The 24,310-nt window shown below is 46.8% G+C and overlaps 1 protein-coding gene across 7 annotated transcripts in view; it reads right to left on the reverse strand.

Annotated features, from left to right (window-relative positions):
* Window positions 1-24,310, reverse strand: part of LOC118376579 (mitogen-activated protein kinase kinase kinase kinase 4-like) — a 57,744-nt gene that overhangs the window by 6,299 nt on the left and 27,135 nt on the right. The window contains exons 5-30 of one of the 7 annotated variants that reach the window (XM_052499268.1): window positions 19,393-19,518; window positions 19,125-19,235; window positions 18,860-18,950; window positions 18,568-18,698; window positions 18,275-18,329; window positions 18,107-18,185; window positions 17,434-17,609; window positions 16,889-16,961; window positions 14,506-14,716; window positions 13,821-13,982; window positions 13,628-13,714; window positions 12,234-12,824; window positions 10,692-10,847; window positions 8,142-8,360; window positions 7,193-7,299; window positions 6,969-7,090; window positions 6,776-6,873; window positions 5,851-6,029; window positions 5,406-5,517; window positions 4,922-5,221; window positions 2,119-2,236; window positions 1,706-1,876; window positions 1,227-1,370; window positions 946-1,080; window positions 720-820; window positions 452-601 (exon numbers count right to left, since the gene is read on the reverse strand). In XM_052499268.1, coding sequence (XP_052355228.1) covers window positions 452-601; window positions 720-820; window positions 946-1,080; window positions 1,227-1,370; window positions 1,706-1,876; window positions 2,119-2,236; window positions 4,922-5,221; window positions 5,406-5,517; window positions 5,851-6,029; window positions 6,776-6,873; window positions 6,969-7,090; window positions 7,193-7,299; window positions 8,142-8,360; window positions 10,692-10,847; window positions 12,234-12,824; window positions 13,628-13,714; window positions 13,821-13,982; window positions 14,506-14,716; window positions 16,889-16,961; window positions 17,434-17,609; window positions 18,107-18,185; window positions 18,275-18,329; window positions 18,568-18,698; window positions 18,860-18,950; window positions 19,125-19,235; window positions 19,393-19,518 — 4,005 coding nt within the window. The remainder of the gene's footprint in view (window positions 1-451; window positions 602-719; window positions 821-945; window positions 1,081-1,226; window positions 1,371-1,705; window positions 1,877-2,118; window positions 2,237-4,921; window positions 5,222-5,405; window positions 5,518-5,850; window positions 6,030-6,775; window positions 6,874-6,968; window positions 7,091-7,192; window positions 7,300-8,141; window positions 8,361-10,691; window positions 10,848-12,233; window positions 12,825-13,627; window positions 13,715-13,820; window positions 13,983-14,505; window positions 14,717-16,888; window positions 16,962-17,433; window positions 17,610-18,106; window positions 18,186-18,274; window positions 18,330-18,567; window positions 18,699-18,859; window positions 18,951-19,124; window positions 19,236-19,392; window positions 19,519-24,310) is intronic. The other 6 variants (XM_052499269.1, XM_052499272.1, XM_052499271.1 and 3 more) reach the window with 6 other exon arrangements.

A 24,310-nucleotide genomic window follows, 5' to 3' on the forward strand; every position in this document is an offset into this window, starting at 1 on the left:
ACTCATGAAACACGGGCACTGGGGACCTTGGGCAGACGGACGCATACTCCGATATAGAGTGAGAAAGTAGTAAAAACAAAACGACATCTGCCTGTTCGTGCACAGCACAGCAGTGACTGGCTCAAACTTCAGAAATACACAAAAAAATCCTGTCACTAAGACCTCCTCGGATTTAAACTTCAAATGTGAGGGCGAGGAGGTAGTGACTGTTGTTGCTAGGTAACATGCTAAGATTCATGGGAAGAAGTTGCTGCCAAGGGTGCTGAGTCATAGGATAAAGAGGCTTCTGAAGGGCGCAGTGGAGCCCTTGACTCGAAAATCAGCATTTGAGATTGGCTCGTGAAGGCACATGTCGAGTGGTGAAAGTGTTGGGTTTCAGATTCAGCCATGGATTGGTGGAACAGGGAAAAACGGGAGGCAGAGGAATGAGACAGATGGGTGGGTCTCTTACGTGTGTGGGCAGGTAGATGTCGTAAACCGCCCCAGAGTCCACGTCCACGGCGTGGAAGCCGTTGCTGGAGCCGTAGATGACCTTTAACCTCTGACCCTCCTCCACCGTCAGGTCAACCAGCAGGGGCTTGTGCACCAGGTCACCAAACGACTGCAGGAGGAAGACGTTAAAATTGACAAAATGCACCTTTAAGGTCATTTGTAGTGGGAAAGTGAATGTAAACCAATGCCATGGTGGTCTGACTGCAGCCTGAGCCAGTTTACTGTACCTTGAAGGCCATGAACTTGTGGTACGGCTTGGGGGCCCACGCATACACCTCCACAGAGTTTTTCAAGGCAAGGACCAAGAACTTGATCCTCTCATATTTCACTTAAATCAAGAGGAAAAAAAAGGTTTTATTTCTGCCCACTCGTCAAGATAGGACTTGGACCTGCTACAGCCTTGTAACAAGAGAAAAGTGTCATTCCTGATGGTAAATGGGAAGTGGAACGTACCGACTTTGTAGTGTACGCAGCCCTCCAGCTCTCCTACAGTGACCCAGCCCTGCTTCTTCTCCACCTCGGGGTCGTTGTGGAGTATCTTGTTCCTCAGCCAGGACAGGTAGTACACACGCAGCTTATTCTTCTTCCCTGTGTGTGTGTGTGTGTGTGTGTGTGTGTGTGTGTGTGTGTGTGTGTGTGTGTGTGATGGTGAGATAAAAGAACAAGAGAGAATGAGTTTGAGTATAATTCAGGAGAGCGTATTCGTGTGTCCGTGCACCTCCGTTGGTCCGTACCTGATATAGTGACCAGGACGTTGAGTCCCTCCAGGACGTCCATCTGCTGGATGCGCCGTCGGCTGATGAGGGGGTAGACCTTCCCCTGACCACTACGGTCCAGCAGCATCAGACCACTCTCTGTCCCCACCAGCAGGTTGACACCTGGGAGAGGACAGGGACACACACACACCAGTCAGAACCCAGGGGGAGGATAGGGACACACACACACACACACACACACACACCAGTCAGAACCGAGGGGGAGGATAGGACACACACACACACACACACACACACACACACACACACACACACACACACACCAGTCAGAACCCAGGGGGAAGCAGGTCTGCCATGCTTGTCGCGAAACCTATGATGGATTTCCTATAAATTGTATATATCCATTCAATCTGTAAATCACACATCCATCTCTCCATTCATCCATCCATCTATCAACTCTATCCTTCCACTCAGCCACCTCTTCCTCAGGTACGTACCCCATAGTGCAGCACACAGGATCTCAGAGTTGAACCTCTTCTTGTACTTGCGGATCTCGGGCGTGTCGCTCTGGGGGCGTGTGTTGACCGGGTTCACATTGACCACGGAGCCCTTACGTGACGGGTCAGCCCTCAGGGCGTCCACCAGCCGCCCGTCGTTCCCGAAGGCCGCTGTGGACACCAAAGGTCAGAGGGGGAAGGGGCAGGGCCTTGATTTGTCATTAATAGCCCTTGATGATCATGCTCTGTATTTATTACACTTCCTGTGCCAAGCAGTGACTTTATGTTCTATGTATAGGTCAGGGTATACGAACTCCTAGTTACTGACCCAGAGATGATTCTATTGTTAAGATGAGGGAGCTGATCCTAAATCAGCATTTTAAAGGGTAGAGGGAAAAAAAGAGGTGACTCACCCATGTTGTTGAGGGAGCTGCCGCTGGAGGGGGAGACCTGCAGAAGGCGCGGGTCGATGAAGGGGGTGAAGGAGGAGGAAGACTTGTGTTTCTGCATGGTGTTGCTGGCCGAGTGGGTCTGGCGACAAAGGCACGGGAGTGAGAGCAGAACACAGACAAACAACAGTGGACAGATAGAAGAATGTTGGGTGCTTATATTTGTCCTGTTTTAAGTGTGTATTACACGCAGGTGTGAAATGGAGATGTCTTTTCTGCATATCCCAACTCCCCCCGAGACACCTTCAGAGAGTGGGGTCACGGCCAGGGTCAGCCATTATCAGTTGTGACACTGGAGCAATTAGGGTTAAGTGCCTTGCTCAAGTGCACATCAACTGATTCTTTACCATGTAGCCTCTGGGATTCGAACTAGAGACCTATCGGTTACAGGCTAAGCTACCTGCCGCCCTAAAAGATCCCCATCTACCTGTAACTCAACCTGGTCTGCTACACAATCAGTATTCCCAGAGCCTATTTCTCCTTGGCTTCATACTGTCAAATATTACAATATTATTTATTGTATAATCTGTTCGCATAGAATAATACTTATTTTCCCCAGCAGGGGGAGCTATGGCAGCTGCAGTGAGTCTGGTTTGAACTCCGCAATGGATCCATTTTACTGTGCTCATGACGTTCTATGGAAGACTTGTTTATTGATGGGCTACAATAACATCATAAGGCCTAATAGGATTTACAGTAGCCAATTAACACTACAATAGGAAGGGCCTGCAGGCTTGGCCAATCTAAAACTGAAAATCACTCAGACTTGCTTGAGAAACCATAGGGCTTCATAAAACACCATCTACACACTGGGTTCTGTTACAACACACTGTACATCAGGACATTTCTCATCTAGTAATCAAACATGACATTACGGACGGCAAAAACAAAACATCAACACACACAAAACGCATGGGAAGATTTGATATGCATTTGTTGGAAGCAGATATGAAAAACAAGGTCAGTGACTTAAAAAGGAGAGTAGAACCAACATGGAAGACGAAATAAAGATGGCAGGTTCAGGACAGAAACAGAATTCTGAGAGAAACGGGATGAAATATGAAAAGTCAAATTGCCAGTGTAAAGCACACAGATTTTGATCAAACGCAACCATCAAAACGCAGCAGTTTATCATTAGGCTAAAAGGTAGACGCGCTGTTCAGTGTCTTGGTGTCTTCCATGATAGTAGCGTTGTCATGCTAACACACACCTTTAGTTGGGCAGTAAAATCTATACAAGCTAGGTTTGTCCAAAAGCACCACACACCAAGCAAGCTAGCTACCACCCAGGCACAGCCTACTACTAAACTGCTTGAGTGAATCGACACCAAAGCACTAGGGCCATGGAGAGATGGGAGATTAAGTCCAATGAGGTGTTCCACAACCTCTTAACCCCTGACAAGATGGACTACATAGACTTCACCTCCCAGCTTGCACCTGGGCAAAGTGTTTGACCAACGCTCTCTAGACTTGTAAAGCCGCTTGCTCATTGCTAAGGTCCCACACTAGGTGGCGCTAGTGTTAGAGGCAGTGCTATGAGTAATATTCAGAAGGTGAAGCAGCCCAGAGATCATTCATCAGTTCAGTCAGTCAGCCAACAGGGGACAGGGTAGACTGAATAACCAGACTAGCCAGCTTAAGGGACAGGGTAGACTGAATAACCAGACTAGCCAGCTTAAGGGACAGGGTAGACTGAATAACCAGACTAGCCAGCTTAAGGGACAGGGTAGACTGAATAACCAGACTAGCCAGCTTAAGGGACAGGGTAGACTGAATAACCAGACTAGCCAGCTTAAGGGACAGGGTAGACTGAATAACCAGACTAGCCAGCTTAAGGGACAGGGTAGACTGAATAACCAGACTAGCCAGTTTAAGGGACAGGGTAGACTGAATAACCAGAGTAGCCAGCTTAAGGGGCAGAGTAGAAACTAACCAGAGTAGCCAGTTTAAGGGACAGAGTAGACAATAACCAGAGTAGCCAGCTTAAGGGACAGGGTAGACTGAATAACCAGACTAGCCAGCTTAAGGGACAGGGTAGACTGAATAACCAGAGTAGCCAGTTTAAGGGACAGGGTAGACTGAATAACCAGAGTAGCCAGCTTAAGGGGCAGAGTAGAAACTAACCAGAGTAGCCAGCTTAAGGGGCAGAGTAGAAACTAACCAGAGTAGCCAGTTTAAGGGACAGAGTAGACAATAACCAGAGTAGCCAGCTTAAGGGACAGGGTTGACTGAATAACCAGAGTAGCCAGCCAACAGGGGACAGAGTAGACAATAACCAGAGTAGCCAGCCAACAGGGGACAGAGTAGACAATAACCAAAGTAGCCAGCCAACAGGGGACAGAGTAGACAATAACCAGAGTAGCCAGCCAATAAGGGACAGGGTAGACTGAATAACCAGAGTAGCCAGCCAACAGGGGACAGAGTAGACAATAACCAGAGTAGCCAGCCAACAGGGGACAGAGTAGACAATAACCAGAGTAGCCAGCCAACAGGGGACAGAGTAGACAATAACCAGCTTAAGGGACAGGGTAGACAATAATCAGAGTAGCCAGTTTAAGGGACAGGGTAGACAATAACCAGAGTAGCCAGCCAATAAGGGACAGGGTAGACAATAACCAGAGTAGCCAGCCAATAAGGGACAGGGTAGACTGAATAACCAGAGTAGCCAGCCAACAGGGGACAGAGTAGACAATAACCAGTAGCCAGCCAACAGGGGACAGAGTAGACTGAACAACCAGAGTAGCCAGCTTAAGGGACAGGGGACATACCTCGATGGCAGTGAGCTTGTCCAGGGGGGTCTGGGGGGACATGGCTGGGCTGACATGGCTGGAGGAGGGGGAGATGGAGATGGAAGAAGAGGTGGAGGAGGCGGAGGTGGGGGAGTGGTGGCTCTGCTGAATAAGGTCTGGCAGCAGGTGAATGCGGCCGGCAAAGCCGTTTTTCTCCTGGTGACTGTTACCGGGACCGGGAGGAGGAGGATGTGCTTGAACGGCTTGACCGTGAGCCACACTGGGACCGGAGGAGGATGAAGAGACATTGACCGCCGGGCGCTTTTTGTCGCCCGCGCTCTGTAACCAAGAACAACCTCAACTTGTATCTCGTTGTTTTCCACTAGTAACTGTACATGACAGTGTGCTTTACCAGCAAACAAAGACTCAACATAGGTAATCAAACAAGATGACAACTGAAACCAGGGGTGGAAGTGGGGGGGAGAGGACATGATAACAACCAGAGGGTCTTCTGCAGTCCTACCTGTCTGATGACCAAGGTGCCATCCTTGGAGGGTGTGGTGAGGTCGTTCTCGGAGTCGTCGTGGGCCAGTAAGGTCTTCAGGGATGCAGTCTCTCCGTTACTCAGACCTCTCCTGGTGGAAACAGTACGTCTCATATTCAAACTCCAATTATTAATAATACATGGGACTTATTTAGCACTTTTCAATGAGCCAAATGACTCACCTCATACAAGTCTTTCTATGCTATATAGTATATATTATCTGATCAACTTTTCATCTGAAAGCCTTTCTTTAGGGCAGTATCACTAAGGCCTTGAGATCATAAAGTGTCAGTGTGCTGATCTGGGATCAGTTTTGCCTTTCAGATCATAATGAATGAGATTACAAGGACGTGGGGAAACCTGATTGCAGACTAAGACGCTTTGTGAATACGGGCCCAGGTCAGAGGTCAGGGTTGTTACGTACCCGGCCCTGGTATCCTCTGCTCCCGAGGTGGACTCGTCTGCTGCGTCCTGGTCCACTTCTTCATCATCGTCTTCGTCGGTGGTGCCTGACTCCTCGCTGGAGGAGGAGTAGTCTGTCACCTTGTTGGGAGGACGCACATCCTCCACCGCCCGCAGCTCTTTGGCCAGGGCCGTCAGGTCCTAGAGGTCAAATAAGGCTCTGAATATTTTCAATACTCCCTTTCCAAAAGGTTGTCACTGATTCAAACCATGTCAGATTACTGACTACTAGTTTTACAGGGGGAGGATGCATTGTCAAAGGTTTGAACTGGGTCGAGGAGGGGAGCATCATTCCCCATACATTAAGGCCATAACATTAACCTCAGTTAAGAGCCAAAACTGCTGAAAACAGTAACATGTGATGTGCCAGGTGAAGAGCAACTGGATTGGGATGGCGCAGGCAGGAGGCAAGAAGAAGACAGCAGGAGGAAAGACGACAGCGGGGAGAGGGGCGGGTCAGAGGTGCATCGTCAGCCAATCACGTGTCAGCCAAGGAGAGGAGGACCAATGAGTGGGAGGCAAATGGAAGCGCGATGGAATTGGGCCCTGAGCTTCACAGGATAGCCCTCATCTGAAACGTTTTAGCATACATGGTGGCCCATGCAGTGGAAATAAGCATCAGAGCATGACATATTCTTATGCACGCGTGCTTACCACGTCACCCTATACAACTCCCCCATAATCACATGGTTGGAGTAATGGGATTCCACAGGTTGTCGTGTCATGGCCCATAGGGAACACCAAGAGATAAGACAACGGGATGGTCAGTCATAGAAACACCACCACACTGTTACTGTAGCAGGCTGCAGTGCTGGCCTGGTTTACAGCCAGATGCAGGGACCACTACTACAGCAGTATGTGGATACAGTCATAAGAGAGGTTCTTACGGCTGGCCGGTTGGGTCGGGCAAAGTCCTTCTTGTCGTCAGGCTTCTTGGCAGCGTTGTCGGGGCGTTGCAGTGGGGAGCCCTCAGACTTAGACGATGCTGGAGGAGAGGATGGTAAACCAACATCAGTGGAAGACCTACAAGATACTAAATGCAGTATTGTACATCCCGTATGCTGTGTGTGTGTTACTCACAGCGTGCTCTGAACCTCTCCCCTGAGCCGGCCTGGGAGCTGGAGGAGCCAGAGGAGCTGCCACTGCCGGGCCTGGGAACCAGCTTCTCCACTCGGTCCCACAGCAGACGTGGCTCCGCATTACTGGAAGACAAGCAACACAGGGGATTGAAAACACACACTTCCCCATACCCACCCCGCAAACAATTTAACTCTTTCCAACACCACAAAGAGTTGACCACCTACCTGCCGGCGTTCCGCTGTACTGCCTGGTTGCTAGGCGGGGCAGAGGCCTGGAGAGGAGAGTCTCTGCGTGACAACACAGGGGACCTGGACGTTGTCCTCACTGGAACCTGTGGTAGACAAGACGGACGCCCTCACACGCCTGGCTACAGGAGCATAAACTACCACCACCACACAGCAGGGCCTGGCACCGCTGCATAGCCCCAATCCCTCTTCCCAAATGTGCATTCTACCCATCAACTACAAATTGATCGCTGGATCATTTTAGTCATCTACAGACAAGACATGGATATTGGTAATAAACTCAGTTTCCCAAACTACTAGGAGCACGTTTTGAGTTTTGTCCAAGCACTACACAGCTGATTCAAATAACCAACTCATCATCAAGCTTTGACTATTTGATTCAACTGTGCAGTGCTGGGACAAAAAAGAAATGTGGTTTGGGTGTGGGCAGGACCGAGTTTTGGGAAACACTGGTCTAGGTAATGGTTTTGGTCGGCCCTCCGTTACATTAGTGAACAGAGTGAATATGATGGACATGCAGGATGTACACGGTGAAGTACTAGAAGAGGAACAACTCATGAAGCCATGCAGGACCATATGGTGTGTCGTTAGCCAGTGGAAGCACAGCACTGAGTAAAGCTAATTACTATAGGGACTCCAGTACTGTACACTGGGACAATTGCAGCTACAACCAGGAAATATTTGTCAAGATAGCTATCAGTCACTGATTATACTAGTGAACCAGACTACTAGTCTAATCTACCTTATTGTAGCTCTACACTATGCTGTGGAACATAGCCTTATAATGGTGAAGGCAAAAGCCCACAGTGTAATCCCACTGCTGTCGGATGGGACACCCAGAGAGGCTGTAGACATTGCCATCTTGCCCCTCTGAGGGGACCACGGATGGGGGCTGGAAAAGGGGGTCCCCTGGGCTGTCCTTTCTTACCCTGGGGGGCACCTCGTCGCTGGGGCCCGAGGCGGGGGGCTGGGGGTCAGTGCGTGCAGCAGCAGAGGGGTGATGGTGGTGGTTGTGGGGCTCCTGGGAGCGCAGATGGAGATGTGCAAAACTAGGAACTGCGGGTTCACTGAAGGAATGGGAGCGAGACACGACGGGGGGCGGGGCGGCGCTGCTGCTCTTAAGAGCGGCCAGGTGGGACCACTGGACCTTCCAGACAGACAGACACACAGAGGGGAGAGAACAGGGGGGAGGTAGGGGGGAGAAGGTCAAACCACAGAGTGAAGGCACAGAGATGAAGGACATGGCTGAAAACATATGCATATACATGTAACATATGCATATAATAGACATGCATTGCACATACGTCATGCAGTCCGAGACAACAGAAGCGACAACAGAAACAGTCAAACAGGTTCACACACAAAAACATTTACAGTGAAGACAAATAACAGGACAACAGATAGTTGAATGGCACAGTGAGAGGGGCAAGGAGATGAGTGAAGGGGAACCAAGCAGCCAATCACATGCAGCCTCCTCTGGCATCCTGGGTAAGGTTTATCACACCACTGAAGGGACAAGCTTTTGCTCAGGTCAATTAGTGGAAGGTCCCAGAAATCCCACTATAACATCATAACAGATATGAGTAGATCTACTGACATGATGGAGCATGTCATTCTATTGGGACTAGAGGTCGGCCGATTATGATTTTTCAACTCCGAAAAAAAAACCCAAAAAAAGCCGATACCGATTAAAAATCGGACAATTTTTTCATTTTGTTTATTTGTAATAATGACAATTACAACAATACTGAATGAACACTTATTTTAACTTAATATAATACATCAATAAAATCAATTTAGCCTCAAATAAATAATGAATCATGTTCAATTTGGTTTGCAAAAACAAAGTCTTGGAGAAGAAAGTAAAAGTGCAATATGTGCCATGTAAGAAAGCTAACGTTTCAGTTCCTTGCTCAGAACATATGAAAGCTGGTGGTTCCTTTTAACACGAGTCTTCAATATTCCCAGGTAAGAAGTTTTAGCTTGTAGTTATTATAGGAATATTTCTCTATATACCATTTGTATTCCATATACCTTTGACTATTGGATGTTCTTATAGGCACTTTAGTATTGCCAGTGTAACAGTATAGCTTCAGTCCCTCGCCCCTACCTGGGCTCGAACCAGGAACACATCGACAACAGCCACCCTCGAAGCAGCATTACCCATGCAGAGCAAGGGGAACAACTACTCCAAGTCTCAGAGCGAGTGACATTACAAACGATATTAGCGCGCACCCCGCTAACTAGCTAGCCATTTCACATCGGTTACACCAGCCTAATCTCGGGAGTTGATATGCTTGAAGTCATAAACAGCTGCTGGAAAACGCACAAAAGTGCTACTTGAATGAATGCTTACCAGCCTGCTGCTGCCTAACATCGCTCAGTCAGACTGCTCCATCAAATCATAGACTTAATTATAACATAATAACACACAGAAATATGAGCCTTTGGTCATTAATATGGTCAAATCCGGAAACGAGACGTTTATTATTTAAGTGAAATACGGAACCATACGGGTGGCATCCATAAGCCTAAATATTCTGGTTACATTGCACAACCTTCACTGTTATGTCTAAATTAGGTAAAATTCTGGCAAATTAGGCAGCCCAAACTGTTGCATATACACTGACTGCGTGCAATGAACGCAAGAGAAGTGACACAATTTCACCTGGTTAATATTGCCTGCTAACCTGGATTTCTTTTAGCGAAATATGCAGGTTTAAAAATATATACTTCTGTGTATTGATTTTAAGAAAGGCATTGATGTTTCTGGTTAGGTACACATTGGAGCAACGACAGCACCACATCGACTATATGGAACGCAGGACACGCCAGATAAACCAGTAATATCATCAACCATGTGTAGTTAACTAGTGATTATGATTGATTGTTTTTTATAAGATAAGTTTACTGCTAGCTAGCAACTTACCTTGGCTTACTGCATTCGCGCAACCAGGCTGTCTCCTCATGGAGTGCAATGTAATCAGGTGGTTAGAGCGTTGGACTAGTTAACTAAGGTTGCAAGATTGAATCCCCTGAGCTGACAAGGTACAAATCTGTCGTTCTGCCACTGAACGAGGCAGTTAACCCACCGTTCCTAGGCCGTCATTGAAATTAAGAAACTGTTCTTAACTGACTTGCCTAGTTAAATAAAGATAATAATCAGTTAAATAAAGATTAAAAAATAATCCTTAAAAAATATATATATATATAAAAATATATCTGCCAAATCGGTTGCCAAAAATACTGATTTCCGATTGTTATGAAAACTTGAAATCGGCCCCAATTAATTGGCCATTCCGATTAATCGGTCGACCTCTAATTGGGACCTCGACTAGCTCATCCACAGAAATAGACATTGAATTATATGTGTGGGTGCTAGAATGGACAACTCGTGGCACCAATGCCTTGCTGTCAGATAACCTACTGTATGGAGAGCGGTAGATCGAGAGAAGGGAGGGAAGGATGAGGGGTTTACCTGTGGTTCCATGGGCCGGTGCATGGCAGGCGGGACAGACTCGGAGGAGGAGCTGCCGTTAGAGAAGGGTTCAGAGCGGGGGGGCACAGGGGGCTGCTTGGTGGGTGGGGCGGTCTGGGGGGAGCCCTGAATGTTCTTTCGGAAGCGCTCGTCGGCCTGGGAGTGCAGGACAGACAGACAGGGTCAGTGAGGATCAGTGGGGTCAAGGTTGAGGCATTAACTCAATGACAAAACACACAAGGACAAAGACTAGGAGAACGAGGAAGAGTCAACACTGAAGCCGACGCCTTGTTATCGACAGGGAGGGAAAGTCCGCTGACATGCACATGAGCCCACCTCAGACAGTCTTGTTAATGATATCTTACACCTCCAGGGGACTCACACCAGAGAACAGTCTCTCTCTGGGACCCAGCAGCACACACAGTCTCTCTCTGGGACCCAGCAGCACACACAGTCTCTCTCTGGGACCCAGCAGCACACACAGTCTCTCTCTGGGACCCAGCAGCACACACAGTCTCTCTCTGGGACCCAGCAGCACACACAGTCTCTCTCTGGGACCCAGCAGCACACACAGTCTATCTCTGGGATCCAGCAGCACACATATGTTAGTGTGGGCCTGAGCTGACCACATGCATGACATCCTCTCCAGTCACTTACCTGAACAGTACAAGGCACAGCCGCATTACAAACCATCACACTTATTTAGTAGGTATGCGAGAGGACGACAAGAGCAGGAACACCTGACTACTTCGTTTTCACCACTGCAGTAGACAGCAATACAACTGGTAATTCACAAGAATATGTGAAGTACTGACAGCTTCAACTCATCACCGCCTTTGCTGGGTCCCTTTATCAATTCAAGCCCATTGATTTAAATATGTGTTACATTCAGGTATGGCAACTCAACTGTGAATGCATGAAGGAAAAATAGATGCATTTTCATGAAATTAATTATAGCTGACGCATGGCAAGAGAAAATGTACCGTGTTCTGCGTAAGCAAACCATTTGGTCCTGAATGCAAAATGATGTTGACAGAGATCCAGCTTGCAGCACTTCAGTCTATACTTAGTATTTTTCTTGCTCAGTCCTCTCAAGATTCAGACACGTCATCCTCAAGACGTTTTAGTAGAGAAGCATCAGATAGTCAAGCAAAGACTAGAGCCAGAAGTGAAGCAGTACAGTTTTAGAGAGGCGGTGGTTGTGAGCGACTGGCTTTCTTTTCTCTGACTGTCCTCGCTCCTCAAACAAAATGGTTGGCTGAGAAGTCTATTCACTAATCATTTAAAAACAGACAACAACGTTATCCTAGTACGGTAACGTTATAGGCCATTTTGTGTCGCATACATTAAACGCAGTGCTACATTGGACTGTGTGAGGTATTAAACACTATTTTAAGACGATAACTGAAAGAAAAAAGACAACCATAGCGCCAGCTCACACCACCAGGGCTAACATAACACGCTGTGTGGAGAGGGAAGCAGGCAGCTAGAATAGAAGTAGCAGCAGGCAGCAGGAGGAAGTGATGTCGTGTTGGGGTTCACCTCTCTGATTGGCTGAGGATCACTGAGAGCGTCGCTAGCCTCCGAGCGGTCTGTCTGTGGGGACTTGGGGCAGTCTAGGCCCCTGGTCTGTGAGGGTTTAGTAACGTCTGTGGACTGGGTGGCTCGGGCATCGCTATTGTCAGAGGGGGTCTTTTCTGAGTCTTTATCAACACTGTTTGGGGACAGTTTCTGAGGGACCTTGGTAGTGTTATCGCAGGACATGGTTTGTGGGGACTTTGTGGTATCCGAGGACATTCTCCGTGGGGCGTTAGCAGTAACACTGTCCAGGAAATGGGCATGTGGGGACCTAGTGTTATCGCAGGACGTTCTCCGTGAAGCAATAGCATTAGAATTATTGAGGACGTGGGGTTGTGGAGCTGGGGCTCTATCGCCCACGGGGCCTGGGGACGTTGTCTGAGGGGCTTTGTTAGTACTGTCAGGGGACATTCTCTTGGGGTCTTCAGTCTTTTCGCAGGGCTGCGGTGGTTTATTGTCGTGCTGGAGGGACAGCAGATAGGCCTGCTCCTGCTGCAGACGCTTGTGGAGACGCTCTGCCTTCCGCTGCTCCTCCAGCTCACGCCACTTGAACTCCTGATGCAGAGTGCGCGGCTGAGTTGAGGCATATTAGACATGGGGGAAAGTAGCTAATGGCATGTGTAAGCTAATGCTACCTCAGGGGGTGAATTGAATTAAATGAGGCACTTGAAGACCGATTCAGCTTAGTTCTATAAAGATGAAGCTAGCTTGATAAATTCAAGCCTACAAACATGTTAAATAATGTCTTCCTTCAAATGCAGATTCTTTCATTTCATTACTCACAAATAAATGTTACAACCTTCTTTAGCGAGTAATAGAACCAAAGTTGAGGATTGTGGGTGAATAGTGTGGAATGGTTCAATTTATGGGAAGCAAGACAGAATGGTGAATGCTGAGCAATAAAGAAACATAAAAGGTGACTTCATATACACACATAAATAAATACAATCTCAACTCATTTCCTCAGGATGTAAATGTAACCAGAGACACTGGCAGAGAAACATAGGATCTTCCTGTAGGGTATTTCCGAATGACTAATCTATACAACAGCTAACGTCAACCATAATTCATACAATATAGCCATAACACCTTGCCTTGATTTCTATCTATGTTCTAGAAAAGAGCTTGATCCTAAATGTGCGATCCAGTCCTGAAAACAGGGGCTTTCTCAGTGGGGTGCAACATTTACAACGTTGTCAATACAAATGTAATAGAATACAGCTCCAGACACCATTCCCTGTTCTACTTTACAAAGACTCATGGGTGTCCCACGTCACCAATTTCTCAACGTTCTGTAACATTACGCCCTCCTGAACGCGCCCCTGGAGAGTAAGAGTGGTAGGATGCAGGTTTCTTACCAGGAGCATGGCCTGTTCATGGAGCAGCTGCTGCTGCAGGATCTCCAGGTGCCTCTGCTCCTCCTCCAGCTGCCGACGAATGTACTCCTGTCAATCAAACAACAGCCGCAATGATTGGATGAAATACAGGAAGTGGCAATAATTGGCCTACATGCTGGGCAGTTGAGTGCTTCTTGTCATTTAAAAGACCTACCTGCTCACGGTCGCTCCTCCTCTTCTCCTCCTCCGCCCTCCGGCGCTCATCGTCCTCTTTCCGCCGTCGTTCCATCTCCTCCATGCGCCTCTTCTCCTCCTGCTCGCGGCGGCGCTGCTCACGCTCCTGCTGCCTCCTCATCTCGCGCTCGCGTCGCTGTTGCTGTGAGGCACCAGGAGGGGGCAACAGAGAGAGAACCTCAGGGATACGACACACAGGGAGAGCTGAAATTCTAGTTGGGATTCCCTGTTCAAAGATATTATGAGATGTCACTGCTACTATGGCAATGATTGTCCATAGTAGCAGTGATCTGAATGATTTGAGGAAAACAAGAGAGGATGGGAAGTCAAATACAGGCTTTGGTGAATTGATCAAGTGAGGAGCAGCTGTCTATTGATCTAAAAATATAGGACACCTTTTATCCTTGTAATGGCAGTCTTCTGTGACAGCATGGGCTGCGTCATTGTGGGCTATCCAAGTTCGACCCTCTATGGGGTGATCACAGTTTCACTCTGTCCAATCGTGGCTGCAGGATCAACCTACACCCCGCCCATTTCTTCACAGACAGCAGAACTAACCAATCGAGTTATTCAGAGCATGCAGCACCCTCGCACTGTACTCGCACCCTAAATTCTACATACAAGTTTTACTTTAAAATCCATGAATCAATGTTTATTAACTCTACCTCCTCCAGCCGCCTCCTCTGCTCCTTCTGTTGCTCAATGCGTTTCTGCCTCTCGGCCAGTAGTTGGCGCTTGTACTCCTCCTGCTCACGGAGCTGCTGTTCCTGCAGGAGCTGCTGTCGGCGCAGCGCTTCCGAGCGCTCCTTGTTCTCCTGCTGCAGCCGGATGAAGTCCTTACGAAGCGTCGACTCACCCGGCATGTTCACTATGGAGCTGCAGGGTGGACGAGAGGAAACGAGGGAATAGTGATTTAGTTCAAGGGAACAGTGAGTTAGTTCGTGAGTTAATTCAAGGGAACAGTGTGTTAGTTCATGAGTTAATTCAAGGGAACAGTGTGTTAGTTCATGAGTTAATTCAAGGGAACAGTGTGTTAGTTCAAGGGAACAGTGAGTTAGTTCATGAGTTAATTCAAGGGAACAGTGTGTTAGTTCATGAGTTAATTCAAGGGAACAGTGTGTTAGTTCATGAGTTAATTCAAGGGAACAGTGTGTTAGTTCAAGGGAACAGTGAGTTAGTTCATGAGTTAATTCAAGGGAACAGTGTGTTAGTTCATGAGTTAATTCAAGGGAACAGTGTGTTAGTTCAAGGGAACAGTGAGTTAGTTCATGAGTTGGTTCAAGGGAACAGTGAGTTAGTTCAAGGGAACAGTGAGTTAGTTCATGAGTTAATTCAAGGGAACAGTGTGTTCGTTCAAGGGAACAGTGAGTTAGTTCAAGGGAACAGTGAGTTAGTTCATGAGTTGGTTCAAGGGAACAGTGTGTTCGTTCAAGCGAACAGTGAGTTAGTTCATGAGTTGGTTCAAGGGAACAGTGTGTTAGTTCATGAGTTGGTTCAAGGGAACAGTGTGTTAGTTCATGAGTTGGTTCAAGGGAACAGTGTGTTAGTTCATGAGTTGGTTCAAGGGAACAGTGAGTTAGTTCAAGGGAACAGTGTGTTAGTTCATGAGTTGGTTCAAGGGAACAGTGAGTTAGTTCATGAGTTGGTTCAAGGGAACAGTGAGTTAGTTCATGAGTTGGTTCAAGGGAACAGTGTGTTAGTTCATGAGTTGGTTCAAGGGAACAGTGTGTTAGTTCATGAGTTGGTTCAAGGGAACAGTGAGTTAGTTCAAGGGAACAGTGAGTTAGTTCAAGGGAACAGTGAGTTAGTTCAAGGGAACAGTGAGTTAGTTCATGAGTTGGTTCAAGGGAACAGTGAGTTAGTTCATGAGTTGGTTCAAGGGAACAGTGAGTTAGTTAATGAGTTGGTTCAAGGGAACAGTGAGTTAGTTCAAGGGAACAGTGAGTTAGTTCATGAGTTGGTTCAAGGGAACAGTGAGTTAGTTCATGAGTTGGTTCAAGGGAACAGTGAGTTAGTTCATGAGTTGGTTCAAGGGAACAGTGAGTTAGTTCATGAGTTGGTTCAAGGGAACAGTGAGTTAGTTCATGAGTTGGTTCAAGGGAACAGTGAGTTAGTTCATGAGTTGGTTCAAGGGAACAGTGAGTTAGTTCATGAGTTGGTTCAAGGGAACAGTGAGTTAGTTCATGAGTTGGTTCAAGGGAACAGTGAGTTAGTTCATGAGTTGGTTCAAGGGAACAGTGAGTTAGTTCATGAGTTGGTTCAAGGGAACAGTGAGTTAGTTCATGAGTTGGTTCAAGGGAACAGTGAGTTAGTTCATGAGTTGGTTCAAGGGAACAGTGAGTTAGTTCATGAGTTGGTTCAAGGGAACAGTGAGTTAGTTCATGAGTTGGTTCAAGGGAACAGTGAGTTAGTTCATGAGTTGGTTCAAGGGAACAGTGAGTTAGTTCATGAGTTGGTTCAAGGGAACAGTGAGTTAGTTCATGAGTTGGTTCAAGGGAACAGTGAGTTAGTTCATGAGTTGGTTCAAGGGAACAGTGAGTTAGTTCATGAGTTGGTTCAAGGGAACAGTGAGTTAGTTCATGAGTTGGTTCAAGGGAACAGTGAGTTAGTTCATGAGTTGGTTCAAGGGAACAGTGAGTTAGTTAATGAGTTGGTTCAAGGGAACAGTGAGTTAGTTCATGAGTTGGTTCAAGGGAACAGTGAGTTAGTTCATGAGTTGGTTCAAGGGAACAGTGAGTTAGTTCATGAGTTGGTTCAAGGGAACAGTGAGTTAGTTCATGAGTTGGTTCAAGGGAACAGTGAGTTAGTTCATGAGTTGGTTCAAGGGAACAGTGAGTTAGTTAATGAGTTGGTTCAAGGGAACAGTGAGTTAGTGTTCAAGGGAACAGTGAGTTAGTGTTCAAGGGAATCGTTAGTTTCTGTGTCAGATGGGTGGAGCGTTTCCAGGTAGGTGTTTGCTACACTGGTGACAGGTGAGCAGAGATATCCCGCTATATTGCGAATTGCAAAATTAACTGTGTACATCAATGTGTAACACTAAGACATTACCTAGGCTCTCCCTCTTGCTCTCCAGCATCCTCCTCTTCCTCCTCACTCCCGCTGTACTCATATTCAGTCTCGTCTGAAAAATAATACGTGGATAGTGTGACAAGACGTAGAAACATGGCCTATTCAGTGTAAAACACACAAAATGCCCAATACAGAGGTTTTTATCTCAATATCAAATCATTTATGGGTAACAATTAAGTACCTTATTGTGATTTTGACCATTTTAATTGAAAACAAAGACACAAAAACAGCTTCTTATCAAAGACAAATTTCTCAAGCAATACATTTGCTAGAAGTATCTGGGAATGGTCTGAGTGGGGAAAATGTGCTCTTCTTGGCAGAGAGGTTTGGAACTCTCTCATTGGCCTATTAACTAATTCACCACCTGGTGATTTCACCAGGTAGGCAACAGCTCCATCCCACCAAAACAGGCACAAATTTCTGGCGGTCTTTTCAAACAGCTCTTACACTAATAGGGCACCGTCATCATGTTCACAGTGTTACTTTAAGACTCTGTGATTAAACAGGTAGAGAGGCAGACTCACCTTTCTCCCCCCTCTTCTTCTTGGTGCGGTCGATGTGGTCTTTGAGCTGGATGCGGACCTGCCTCTCGTTGGGCTGGTCCCTGATGAAGGGGTGCTTGAGCAGCTGCTCGGTGGGGGGGCGCTGGTTGTAGTTCTTCACCAGGGAGCCCTCGATGAAGCTGCAAAACTTCTTAGACCTGAAAGAGGAAGGGTCAAGACAGATGAGGCCGCTAATGAGATAGTCGTATTACCACCAGTAATCACCACCAGTAATCATGTAGCCTGGGGGGCTTGTTGTCTGACGTAAAATAAATCCATCTTCTACAACCCACTGACAAGACAACAAATGACAGACAAACTAAACTAACCGTCAAAAGAGCCTGAGAAGCTACAAGTCTGAAATAGGAAGAACCTGTTTTATACATTTAGACAGAAATCCAGTGAGCCTTTCATAACTTATATACAATGAATATTCTGAGAAAAACCCATCTCAGAAGAAAAGCGGCCATAATCGTAAATGCACCGGTGCCAGAGGAAAGTCTGAGGGTTGAGTTTCCCCCCGGAACGAGGGCTGAGGAGTCTCGCAGTGAGCCAACAGGCCTTCCTCCCATGTGCCACAGCTGTTCAGAGAGGAGGACGAGGGAGGAGAGCGAGGAGACCTCTAAACCCAGCTGACAGAATCTTGGTAACTTACCACTTCTTGGACTTGAGTCGTGGGGGAGGGTTCCTTGGGATGAGGAAGAGTGCTCGCATCGGATGCATATCGCACAGAGCTAAAAGTGAACACACACACACACACACCAGAGGGAATCAGTAAAAACATGACAGGGAGAAAAGCAAAAGAACAAGGGCAGGTACTTACGAGGAGCTCCTTCGGCCATTTCGATGGCAGTGATTCCAGTTGACCACAAGTCACTCTGGAAGAGGAGAGACACAGTGAGAGAGGCATCAGACATAGCAACACACACACACACACTCACTACATCAGACACTGAAGAGCAACATACTCTACCAGGCAGACTCGTGCATTCTAGCCCACAATGTAGCAGTAGCTTAAGTTACCAGTAGCTACAGATGTCAAGGAGGACATAAGTGGCAGGTTCAAATCAAGGCTAAAACGTCACAGTACTGTGTGGAAGAGGGCGAGAGTCTTACTCTGTAGTCGTAGGTGGCCTCAGGGTTCTCGTCACAGGCGATGACCTCGGGCGCCATCCAATAGGGAGTCCCGATGAATGTATTCCTCCTCCCCACCGTCCGGTCCAACTGGGCGCTCACGCCAAAGTCCACTGCAAGACAACCAATCAGAAGTTAAAACTAGTTATATACAACTGCATTGTAGTAAACATCTAGACTAGGTGACTGGCTAAAATGGCTGTGATTTTGGAGCTATAGGGTTCAGATTAATCAGGGTTGTTGTCCGTAACGTACAAAACATATTGTCACTCACCAAGCTTGACCTCTGCGTTCTCTGTGAGCAGGACGTTCTGTCCCTTGATGTCACGGTGGATGACATGGTGGGCGTGCAGGTGGGCCAGTCCCTGAAGAAGAGGAGGAGGAGAGGGAGGTGTGTAGAGATGAGACCACATGTCTAAGACCAGAGCTTTGAAGTAGCGGAGAGTAAAAACTTGTCACCTTTATATTTACACACAATGAACAAGGAGACTAAAGATAGAAGGAAAGAGGGGATGGAGGGGGCTGGAGGACAGGCTCACCCGGAGGATTTCTCTGGAGATGTAGGCGATCCAGTCCTCCTTGAGCTGGTTTCCTTTAGTGTTCTTCACCAGGTCTGTGATGGAGCCCGCTCCACAGAACTCCATCACCAGCTACAGGACACACACAATTCTCAGTCAGACGCCTACATAAGCACTTCTAAGGCTATATGAGAGTCAAAACAGTAGAAGACTTATGGTCTGATTCCTGCTGCAGATATACCAGTTCTGATTATTCAGCCATTGGGAAACACGCAGGCTAGATACTCACCCACAGTTGGTCATCATGCCCCGGGGGACTCTTCTTGATAAAAGCACCGTAGTATGTGGCAATGTTCCTGTGATGGGAGTACTTCTTGAGCATATTGATCTCCAGTTTGATTTCCTCCTCCTCGTCCTACAAACACACAAGACACCATTAGTCATTAGATAAAGAGAGAAGGCCGGGGGAGGACGACGTCTTAGGAAAACAACTATCGTGTGTGGATGGTTACAGATGGATACTAGTCAATCATTTCCCACATTCCACAAAGGTCAAGTCTGGCGGGGGTTGATAAGTGCCTTTGTAGGGGGGAATTAAACCCTCATTCATCCACGGCCCCTAAGCAATGTGACATCTCGGCTACGCAGTACACACTCCTCTAACGACTTCTTTGTTTGGGTATTAATGATGTGTGTATCTCATTGTGTGTGTGTGTGTGTGTGTGTGTGTGTGTGTGTGTGGAGGGGGTCCATGGAAGATAGAATCCATTATACTATCTGTATTAAGGCTGTGAACATTTAAACATTAAAATGTTTCAACTAAATTGAGATCCTTAACATTAAAGAAAAATCCCAAACAGAAACATTTGCCTTCCACAAAATTTAAAAATCACAGTGCAGTTATATATTATTTTCCATCTTATGGCATAACTAGACAATAGGCTATAGAGGCCTGGGGAAAGTTGTGTAATTTAATTAAAACCAGAGAGGAAGAGGCGAACTTTAGGCTACTTTGGTGAATTTGCGAATCAAGGAAGACGAGACATTGCGAGAGACAGATGACCAAGACGTATGAGCACGGTTCTGCCTGCCCCCTCCGCCCTCTCCATGGCTCCCCTGCTCGTTCTCTTCTCTAATGATGCGAGTGTGTACAGCATTCCATTGTGAGACACTGCTTTTGATTGCCGATAGATAGGCCTCGTGCACGGTTCTGACTGTCTGCCTGGTGTCTGACCTACCTACAATGTGCCCCACTCCTCTCTCTCCATCCCTCACTATGAAAGATGCGAGTGTTCGTCTTCTCAGAATCACGGCAACTAATCAGTCTCAATTCTAAAAAATACTGAATCTTCGGAGTCAATCTTGACATGGCAGTCGACGTGCAAGGTGTCCAAGGAATCAATTATTTTGGAGTCGATTATCCAACATTACGTCATCGTTGGTTGGAAAAATGGCAGAGAAAGGCAAGCAAAGCCCTGTATGGCAATACTTTGAGAAGTTAAATGAGAAGGAAACGCAAACTTTGCAAGGTGGAATTGAAGTACAGGTGCAATGCTTAACCATCTGGAAAGGGAGACCCAAACCATTGCTGGCAATAGCAGGGCAGCATTGTTAATTGACTTGGAATTGTATTCATTTTCATATTGTTTTTACAGAAAACAGATTTTATTTAAACACTAAAATGTATTTCATTTGTCACATCCCTTATACAACTGTCCATGTATAAATCAAATCCCCTTAGCTAAACAACTGGAATTCCATTAGAGCCCACATTTATTTCCAATTACAAGAGATATGCATTTTAAATCAGGCTTTTCAGCAGAAGAACATGATTTCAATGTGATACCCATATCCCCACACACCCCCCTCAAATCACTGGGGTTTTACACATCCAAGACACATACACCCACACAAAAACATCCTCCCTCCCCCACCTCACATGAAAACCGCGAGGAAGACAACAAAAAGGTCACCCCACCAGTAGCTTAATCTCTTCCGTTGCAACAACTTGACAATGATTAACAGTGACAGTAACTGACACACAGCGAGTGTTAAACCCCTCGTCTTACAGAAAGCCCTGGTGGAAAGGAGGAGTCTGAACCATGGGGACATTAGTGAAGAGCGATGCAGTTACTGTGACAGCGGTGGTGCGTTTAAAGATGCACGTAGGTACACGCACAGTTTTCTTCCACCAGACCCTTCCAGTGCCTGCACAGTGTTGGCTGTGCAGGCAGCCTTATTGCTGCACTCGCTCTCATTTGCTCCTCCTCTAGCCCTCCCTCTTTCCCATGTTTCCTGCAGCTGTTTGTGAACAGGCGGCTGGCTCAGCATTCCTGACAATCACTGGGACAAAAACTAGGGGGGTTCACTTTTGGTTATGTCATTTTCTATTTAGACAGAAATGATCATTCAATGATCATTGCCATCATCATTCAAGCGGTTAACGCAGCACCATGTAGGTCAAAGGGTAAAACAATACACAGCATGGCCGGGCATATTTATTTCACCTTTATTTAACTAGGCAAGTCTGTTAAGAACAAATTATTATCTTCAATAACAGCCTGAGAACAGTGGGTAAAGGGGAGCAAAGGGACAGATTACTACCTTGTCAGCTCGGGGATTCGATTTTGCAACCTTTCGGTTACTAGTCCAACGCTCTAACCACTAGGCTACCTGCCGCCCCAGCAGGTAGCCTAGAGGGAGAGCAGAGCAGGCTAATAGTACAGCCCAGGACTGCCATGCCCACCTCTCCCTCTCTCAGCAACAGTAACAGTTTGTCAGGACAACAGAGAGCTGCTGTTGAGATAACAGGTGCTCTTCTACCTGGCAGGGTGAAGCAACAGAGTCATTCATAGCCTATAGTGGTGAAATCTCTACATCTATCCCTCCTATCATAGACGAGAGGCTATATCAGGCCAGGTGTATGACCACGTAAGCGGAGGGTGGAGTGGGTCGTCACAAGTTACCACAGACAAAGTCATAAACCACCTATTTCTACAATTTATCTTCTTAATTTTTAAGTATAACCTTAACCTTATGCCTAACCTTAAATTAAGACCAAAAAAATTTCAGTTTTGTTTTCATGAATTTTAAAAGATAGGCCTTTGGTTTTGTGGCTGGGGTATAACTAGTGGAAACCAGGTGAGACACGCCCTATGACACCCATGGCAGGAAACGGTTAGGCAACACATCAGAGCCTTACTCATGACAGTCAGCAGGGAGTGGCAGGCAGGGGGCAAGTCAGGGCATAAGAACAGAGAAACTGGTCTAGAACCAGAATGACCACATTGGTATGAAACGGAATTGAGAGTTTGACTTAACATTTACTCTTAAACATTGTCCATGTTAAACAACATGGACCACATGGTAGGTCTATACTGCAACGGCTATATCATAAAACTAACCACAAGTTCCTTGGGGGGTCATTAGGGTGTGTGTGTGTGTGTGTGTGTGTGTGTGGGTGGGTGGTCCAGCTAGTTCCATATTCACTTGGAGGTCCTATTTCAGTAGATAAAAGCAGAATGCCACAGAGAGAGCAAAGGGCTGCCCTCCTGCCTGCCTGCCTCAAAATGACGTAATTTAGCCATAAAACATCCCGCTGGCTGTAGCTGTAATGAGCTCTGCTTATTATACTGAGATTTACGAGCAGCTGATTACGGAGAAGTCAAAGTTCTTCCTGAAATGTAGACAGGACCTCAAAGAATTTCCATGTAGACTAGTATATTCTAAATGAGGAGTTGGCTAACTACACTTCAAGATCACTACACTACATGCTTGGCGAACAGCTCATTCCAAAATCATGGGTGTTAATATGAAGTTGGTCCCCTCTTTTCTGCCATAACAGCCTCCACTAGATGTTGGAACATTACTGCGGGGACTAGATTTACTAACTTCAAAACCATATCCTACCACTAGCCACAAGAGCATTAGTAAGGTGGGGCACTGATGTTGGGCGATTAGGCCTGGCTCGCAGTCGGCGTTCCAATTCCTCCCAAAGGTGTTCGATGGGGTTGAGGTCAAGGCTCTGTGCAGGCCAGTCAAGTTCTACCACACCGATCGACAAACCATTTCTTTATGAACCTCGCTTTGTGCAAGGTGGAATTGTCATGCTGAAACAGGAAAGTGCCTCCCCCAAACTGGTGCCACAAAGTTGGAAGCACAGAATCGTCAGGAATGTCATTGTATGCTGTAGTGTTAAGGTTTCCCTTCACGGGAACTAAAGGACCTAACCAAACCATGAAAAGCAGGCCCAGACCATAATTCCTCCTCCACCAAACTTTACAGTTAGCACTATGCATTGGGGCAGGTAGCATTCTCCTTGCATCTGGGTTTGGCGGATTCGTCTGTAGGACTGCAAGACGGTGAAGCGGGATTCATCACTCCAGAGAAAGCATTTCCACTGCTCCAGAGTCCAATGGCGGCGAGCTTTACACCACTCCAGCCGACGATTGGCATTGCGCATGGTGATCTTAGGCTTGTGTACAGCTGCTCGGCCATGGAAACATATTTCATGAAGCTCCCGACGAACAGTTCTTGTGCTGACATTGCTTCCAGAGGCAGTTTGGAACTCAGTAGTGAGTGTTGCAACCGAGGACAGATGATTTTTATGAGCTTCAGCACTTCCGTTCTGTGAGCTTGTGTGCTCTACTGCTTCGCGGCTGAGCCGTTGTTGCTCCTAGACACTTCCACCTCACAATAACAGCACTTACAGTTGACCGGGGCAGCTCCAGCAGGGCAGAAAGTCGACAAACTGACTTGTTGGTGCCACGTTGAAAGTCAGAGGTCTTCAGTATGGCCAATCTACTGCCAATTGTTTGTCTATGGAGATTGCATGGCTGCGTGCTCTATTTTATACACTAATAGCTGAATCCACTGTGTCCACATACTTTTGTATACATAGTGTATATATAGTGTGTATCGAAGGCTAAAATGCATCAAGAGCTTGTACCTCTCCCAATTAAAGGTATTTTTTCTCACAGAAATAAAAATGTATATTAATTATATTGTTGATTAGGCTAAGACACTTTCAACAACCATGGGTAAGGCCCTTTGCGTCAATCTCACTGTAATAACCCTGCAAAGCCACCTGACATTAGGCCATTTATCCTTTAATCTGAGGCCCAAATAAGACAATGGTCAGATGATCTGAAAGACAAATAAACAGGCATAGTGGGCCGTTTGAAATGTGAAAGGTCATTGCAGCTCAG

This window comes from Oncorhynchus keta, chromosome 37 (genome assembly GCF_023373465.1).
Source record: "Oncorhynchus keta strain PuntledgeMale-10-30-2019 chromosome 37, Oket_V2, whole genome shotgun sequence".
Taxonomy (NCBI): Eukaryota; Metazoa; Chordata; class Actinopteri; order Salmoniformes; family Salmonidae; genus Oncorhynchus; species Oncorhynchus keta.